At 38.1% G+C, this 7,833-nt stretch overlaps 1 protein-coding gene across 1 annotated transcript in view; it reads left to right on the plus strand.

Moving 5' to 3' along the window:
- Positions 1-7,833, plus strand: part of HERC1 (HECT and RLD domain containing E3 ubiquitin protein ligase family member 1) — a 248,445-nt gene that overhangs the window by 123,035 nt on the left and 117,577 nt on the right. Inside the window, exons 21-25 of the mRNA XM_011940429.1 lie at positions 1,186-1,300; positions 1,389-1,509; positions 3,613-3,784; positions 6,513-6,825; positions 7,279-7,399. Of these exons, the coding sequence (XP_011795819.1) occupies positions 1,186-1,300; positions 1,389-1,509; positions 3,613-3,784; positions 6,513-6,825; positions 7,279-7,399 (842 nt within the window). The remainder of the gene's footprint in view (positions 1-1,185; positions 1,301-1,388; positions 1,510-3,612; positions 3,785-6,512; positions 6,826-7,278; positions 7,400-7,833) is intronic.

The raw sequence follows: 7,833 nt of genomic DNA on the forward strand, positions 1-7,833 counted from the left end.
AAAAAGAATGGGAAGAAAAAGCACCTGACTAGTCCTTGTCATCTAATGTTGTGATTTGAGTTTTCAACTAGATGTCTTTGTTTCTATTTGAAGAAATGTTGTTTCATTTCTCACCCACTTAAATGTACTTGTATTCACAGTATATACTTTTATGGCTTCAAATACCAGATATGTGTATATGCGATTAGTTTACTCGCTATCTTCTCTAGAATGTCTAATGGAAAGTATTCAAAACTAGACACCTGATTCCAGCTTCTTACCCTCAAAACTGCTCCTGTGGTCTTCCTTTCTCAGTAAATGCCAACTACATTTTAAATATATTTGGAATCACCTTTGACTTCTCTCATATTCTCACATCACACATCTGATCTATCAACAAATCCTGTCGATTCTACCTTCAAAATAGATGTGGACTCTCCAGCCACTTGTCATTACCTTCGCTGCTCTTACCTTTTTCTGAGCCATTATCATTTCTCCCTTGTATTGCTGCAATAATTACTTCTGCTGTTGCTGTTCCTATAAGTCAGTTCTCCACTCAGCAGAGTGAGCTTTCAGAAATACAAGTCAGATCATGTCGTATCTCTGTTCAAAGCCTTCTAATGCTGGAGGACTTGTACTGGCCTGCAAGGCCATTGGGATCTGGTCCCCAGCCAGCTCTCTGATGTCTTCTACCCATTCCGTGCATGCACGGTTTACCCCAGCCACACTGGCCTCCTTGAACCCATCCCAGATCCTCTGCACTAGGTTTTTCTGAGGGGACCCATTTTCACATGGCTTCTTCCCCCACTTCATTTAGATCTCTGTTGAAATGTAACCTTATCAGAAACTTTCCCAGACCACCCTATATAAAATAGTAATCCCACATATATAGTAGTGCCTGTTCTCCTTACCCTGCTTTATTTTTCCTCATAGCACTTACCTGTCATATTAATGTTTTCTTTTTAATTTTCTCTCCCGCCCCCCTCCTCCTAAGAATATAAGCTCTGTTAGATCAGGGATTTAGTTTTGTTCACTGCTATATCCGCAGCACTTGGAACAGTAAGTGGGATCTAATGAGGTGCATTTGTTAAGTAACTGCTTAGAAAGATGATAAAATTCAGGTGTTGGATGACTAAAACTATAAAAATTACCTCTGAACTGTTTTCTGAGCCCTTTTAAATGTCAATGCATCATTTTTATTTTCAGATTGGGACAGTGCAACTTTAAGTAATGAGTCACTCTTGGACACTGTGTCTAGATTTGTTCTTGCAGCTCTTCTGAAACACACAAACTTACTTAGTCAAGCATGTGGAGAAAGCCGGCAAGTAACTTAAAACTATCCTCAGACAAATATTTGCTCTCATGATGTTAGAAATTAGGTAACTTTTCTATTTTGGTTCTTCATTTAGATATCAACCTGGTAAACACTTATCAGAAGTGTACCGTTGTGTATACAAAGTTCGAAGTCGTTTACTTGCTTGCAAGAACCTTGAACTTATTCAAACCAGGTCATCATCACGGGACAGATGGGTAAAGTTTGATATCAATTAATTTCTGTATTTTTCTGCAAGCTGTGAGAGCTAGCGCTAAATTGGTTTATGTGAGAAAAAAATATGCCTTTGTCATTGCGTATGTTCAATACATGTTAAGTAGTTCTTTTTCTAGTAGAAAAAAAAAAAGGAAAGGATGTGAGATTTACTTAACCTCACATTTAACAAGTATGATATGGATTCTAAGAAAGTTTAGTTGGCTGCATAAATACTATATGCACAATAACAAATTGAATGATTCAAATCATAGGAATTATTATTCCTCTCTTTGTGCTGATCAGGCCACATTTGAATTACCTTGTTTAATTTGGGGTGCCATAATTTATGAGGGACATTAAGAAATACCTTGGATTGATAAAGTCCAAAAATTATGTCATATAAGGACTAGAAAGTATCAAAAATGTTCAGCTTAGAGAAGTGAAAACCAAGGAGGGGGTTGTGTGTGTGTGTGTGTGTGTGTGTGTGTGTGTGTGTGTGTGTGTGTGACATAATAGCTGCCTTAAAAATACTTAAAGAGCTTCTCTGTAAGAGAGGAAATAAATGTGTTCCTTGTTCCGGAGGACACAACTAGGACCAAAGGGTAGCAATCAAATGGGGAATCATTGTTAGCTGAATATAAGGAAAGTAGGCCTTCTGATGATTAGAGTTGTCTACCATTTGGAAATGAAGATTGAAACTACTTATTTTTTTATTTTATTTTTGAGACAGAGTCTCGTTCTGTCGCCCAGACTGGAATGCAGTGGCACGATCTTGGCTCACTGCAACCTCCACACCCGGGTTCAAGTGATTCTCCTGCCTCAGCCTCCCGAGTAGCTGGGATTACAGGCATACACCGCCACACCCTGCTAATTTTTTGTATTTTTAGTAGACACAGGGTTTCACCGTGTTCACCAGTCTGGTTTTGAACTCCTTAAGTGAGGAGTGTGAACACCTCAAGTGATCCACCCGCCTCGGCCTCCCAAAGTGCTAGGATTATAGGCGTGAGCCACGTCACCCGGCCGAAACTACTTGTTAAGAACAGTCCAGAAGTAATTCTTGCAGCAAAAAGGAGATAATTTATGAAGTGCTTGGTAATCTTGATAACATGATCATAAAATTATAAATGCAAGCCTGGATAATAAAACATCTTGTTAGTGCTTACTTTGAAACTTAACTAATCAAATGCTTTGCACTCCATTATTTATTCCTTAGATTTAAAAAATCAAGCTCTGTCTCTCCATTTGTAGACTTTTGGCATGTACTGACTTAATATTTGTGGATCTGTTTGTTAGTAACCTTGAAAGTCCATGAAATGTATTAATTTGCCATTTGGTTGAGGCTCAGATTTGAAACTCGTATATGGGGATAAATGACGTACTGTGTGAGTCTGACTACTCAGTATCCCCATCTCTGTAAAATTCTTAAGTTATTTAATGGTCATGAGTCACAAGCAACTTTTATGATGGATCTGAGGATGTAATTAAAGTTTTTCATTTGTGCTTTATATTGAATGGTATTTATGACTGAGTGTCTGTTTTAAGGATTCTTTCCTTTGTCTAGATGACTGCTAGGTAGTAACCACTGTGGCGAATAAAATTGACATTGTCCTTAGCAGATTTCAATTTTTTGGTTTGTTCAGGGGCAAAGTTAAAGAAAAAAAATGAAAACCAATACTGTTTTAAATTTAGAGTTATTAAACATGTATGCAGAGTAATAGTAACATAAACAACTTGAAGAGAATGGAATGGAATGGAAATTCTGTGCTTTAATTACCTTTTATGCTTGATATTGTGTTCATCACAACTTACTAAGTTGCAGCTCTGTAGGAATTTATAGCTGAATAGCAATATGGATATGAATAAATTTACAGCATGACATTTTAATCAAAATAATGAGGAAGGAGGAGCATATATGTGTCTGTATATATTTTGTGTACATACATTATTTCTAATCTTTAAGAGAGTATCTTTTGGGTTTTTGTAGTAAAGTTCATTGTTATTACTGATATCAATATTTTCCGTGATAAAAAATTTAAGATTTTTTAAAGTTTTAAAAAGATTTTGGAAAAAATGTATTTAGTGTAGTTTCTGATAATTTCTTTAAGATATCAGAAAACCAGGACTCTGCAGATGTTGATCCTCAGGAGCATTCATTTACTCGAACTATTGATGAAGAAGCTGAAATGGAAGAACAGGCTGAGAGAGACCGGGAAGAGGGACATCCGGAGCCCGAGGATGAAGAGGAGGAACGGGAACATGAAGTGATGACAGCTGGCAGTGAGTATACCCTTCTTACTTTCTAGATACAAACTGGCATGCTTTGTGATAGGGGAACTAACTTGAAAGAGAAAGGCAAACTTTCTCCATAGTTTTTCTAAAAGGACTTTATATTCTGCTGGTAATCTCAATTTGTATTAGCTGACATTTCAGGGGCTCCTACAACTGTGCTAGTACTATTCTGATGCTTTTGGATTACATATTCAGGGCTGAGAAGCTCTGGAAGCAGGAATGTCAGTACCTGCTTCACTGAGCCTCATGCGTAAAATGAAACCCATGAGTCATCGGATAGGGCCATTCAAAATATGTCCTCTGGGGCAACAAGTTGTCCATCAGCCTCGAAGACCTCTGAGCAGTGAGGAAGAGAGCCCCTTTCTCTGCCTGTTGGGAGAGCCATATTGTTTTCCATGTGTGGAACTTTTAAAATTAAAAATTTCACCCACTGACTACACTGCTTTTTCGATAGGGAGCAGGAATATACATGAGACTGCTATTGACTGGGTGAATAAAACTTTTTATACCTTTATGGCTACAGATAGTTTTTAAAGGTAATTATTTATATGTTTAAAGAGAAGTGTCAAAGCTTTTAAAACATTTATTAGTATCTTTTGAGTGATTTGGCTATTTCAAGTTGAAGTGTACATTCAATCTGTACCCTAAAACATTGTGGTCAGCAATGCATTTGGTTTTGAGATTGTCTGTATCTGTGAATTAACTTGGCACTTACTTTATTATCAACTTATTTGTGTTCTGCATACTTCTAAAAATGATTTTTGAGGGGGCTTGAAACAAGACTAAACATGATTTAAACAAAAGGAAAAAGGTCCAAATGGAGTAAAGGGAGTTGGAGATGGGGAAGGAAAATAATTGTATTTTACAAACCTAGGCTGAGGGAACTTTTGCAGTTGAATATAAACTTAGTTTAGAAATTCCTGGAAGCAGACTGAAGGTGAAAATGTAGTAAAGTATAACCCTCAATTATAGTAAAGAATGATAGTCATCTGGGAACTAATACTTTTTAAACTAGCTGTGCTTTTAGAGCATCTGTATATGCTGGGCACTGGTCAAGTTCTTTACATAGATTAGCTCATTATCACAACTGTCTAAAGTTCTAGTATTACCTCATTCTAAAGATGGATGAACTAAGGTTTAAGGATGCGAAATTGTATGACTTGGGCCACAGTTAGGAGCAGCTAGAATTAGATACCAGGTCTGCCCCAAACACCAATGACCATTTTCTTAATCCTTTAATTGATTTCTAGTTCTGGACTCTGAGAGGGCTTATTGCTTTGATTTTTGTGGAAATAAGGGACTTTTAATAGCCTAACAAAAATATTGTCACAATTTTATAAAATATATAGATCAATTTTTAAAGTTTGTACTTCCATATTAACTGCTGAATTTAGTATTTTACCAACCTTTTTGGCCTGGGTTTCCCATTAAGAATACTGTCTTTGGGCCGCGTGCAGTGGCTCACGCCTGTAATCCCAGCACTTTGGGAGGCCGAGGCAGGCGGATCACGAGGTCAGGGGTTCGAGACCAGGCTGGCCAACGTGGTGAAACCCCATCTCTATTAAAGATACAAAAAATTAGCCTGACCTGGTGGCATGCGTCTGTAATACCAGCTACTCAGGAGGCCGAGGCAGGCGGATCACGAGGTCAGGGGTTCGAGACCAGGCTGGCCAACGTGGTGAAACCCCATCTCTATTAAAGATACAAAAAATTAGCCTGACCTGGTGGCACGCGTCTGTAATACCAGCTACTCAGGAGGCTGAGGCAGGAGAATCGCTTGAACTGAACCTGGGGGCGGAGGTTGCAGTGAGCCGAGATTGTGCCACTGTACTCCAGCCTGGGCAACAGAGTGAGACTCCATCTCCAAAAAAAATGAAGAAGAAGAAGAATACTATCTTCACTCTAAATTTGTGCAAAAAGTTTCTAGTGTGAAATATCTACCACTGCATCAGAACCTTGTTAACTCCACTGATGTTTTACATCCAGGGAAAGGCTGGAGTCAGATGGGTATTCCTGGTGATGCCATCTCACTCTGGAGGCAATCTTGTCCCATATATTAAAACTAAATTCTGTTTCAGCAAAGACCTTTAGTGACAGTGCTTATTTAATGTGTTTAAGATACAGCAAAGTGTAGATGTTAGGGATTATATGGACTTTGGAAAGGGAAAGGGAACTTTTTGTTGTAACTAATATAACTTCAATTTTGTCTTTTTTTTTTTTTGAAACGTCAAATTTTTCGTACCAAGCTTGTGAACGTTTTAGAAATAAGCAGTTATTTTTATGTAACCTTGTGCTTCACAGGCTTTTGTGGGGTTCAAAATCAGCTGAAGGGCCTTTAAAACACAGATTGCTGAGCCCCCCTCCTAGAGGTTCTGATTCAGAAGGTCTGGGGTGGGCCTGATAATTTGTATTTCTAACAAGTGCCCAGATGATGTGGGTGCTGCTGATCTGGGACCATACGTTGAAAATAACTGATCTAGTTCATTAATAACGTTTGAAATATGATCACATGTAATTTTTAATGAAAATACGGTATTTTAATATATTTTAAATGTAATTTTAACTAAGTTAACTATGTTGTATATAATGTCTAAAAAATAATTTTTCCCTCTTTCAGTAAGTTTTTGGTCCAAACTTTTTGACTATTTTTATTGTTATTTTCTTTGCTCTTCTCTCCCCATGTGTTAAGACCTTGTTTTTGTGTTGCATGTTACAGAAATCTTTCAGTGTTTCCTCTCAGCCCGTGAAGTAGCTCGTAGCCGAGACCGAGATAGAATGAACAGTGGGGCAGGGTCTGGGGCTCGAGCTGATGATCCACCTCCTCAGTCTCAGCAAGAGCGAAGGGTCAGCACAGACCTTCCTGAGGGTCAGGATGTGTACACTGCTGCATGCAACTCCGTGATCCATCGGTGTGCCCTGTTAATATTAGGAGTAAGTCCTGTGATAGATGAGCTTCAGAAGCGAAGAGAAGAAGGACAGTTGCAGCAACCTTCAACAAGTGCCTCTGAAGGGGGTGGACTTATGACCAGGTGGGACTGACTAGACACTGAAAACATGACCTACTCACTTCCCTGTGTTACTTAATGCACTGAAATGGTTTGTTTCCAAAGTTACAGTGTTCTGATATTAACATAGACATGAAAGAAGAAATGCAAATTGAGTAGGATGAATTTAAAGTAATGTAAATACTGATACTGATTCAGCATGGACTGTAAATTTCTGATTAAATGAGGCACAGGTTTTCATACATACAAACAACAGCAGTGAAAAAGCATGTGAAGTTACTTGCATCTCTCTGTAGTTTAGTGACTTGCAAATTATTTTGAGAAGGGCTTTGTGCTTAGACAAGAGCCAGGATTTCCTATCAACTGACATTACTCCTCACTGTGTGTATATTATCTCTGTGCTCCAATTCCATTCAATTTTATTTTCACTAACAGTCCTATATCAAAAAACTTTTTTTTTTTGTACATGTGAGACAGGAGTGAAAGTCTTACTGCAGAGAGCCGGCTAGTCCATGCAAGTCCAAATTATAGACTGATCAAATCGAGGAGTGAATCTGATTTGTCTCAGCCTGAATCAGATGAAGAGGGTTACACACTGGTAGGTATACCCAGATTCAGTAAAGAAAGATTTTTGTTTTCAAGGTATAGATATGTAAAGCTTTGGTTAGAGTAAGTAATATGTTTGTTTTAGACATATAAAAACTTTCTTCAAAAAGAACTTTAAGAGAAATAGCTATATTGCATAGATGTTTACCACATAGGTGTTAATGGTTTCAATCTCTTGCTCTGACTTCTTTCTAAACTCTAAATTTATATATCTGACTCTTTGATGGACATTCCACCTAAATAAGTCAGGTTACCCCAATCTTAACCTATCTACAAGTGAACTCTGTCCAAACCTGTTTCTCTTCTATCCCCTATTTTATTTTATTTTATTTTATTATTATTTTTTGAGACAGAGTCTCACTCTGTCGCCCAGGCTGGAGTGCGGTGGCCGGATCTCAGCTCACTGCAAGCTCCGCCTCCCGGGTT

The sequence above is a fragment of the Colobus angolensis genome, unplaced genomic scaffold, assembly GCF_000951035.1.
Source record: "Colobus angolensis palliatus isolate OR3802 unplaced genomic scaffold, Cang.pa_1.0 Scaffold19, whole genome shotgun sequence".
Lineage (NCBI taxonomy): Eukaryota > Metazoa > Chordata > Mammalia > Primates > Cercopithecidae > Colobus > Colobus angolensis.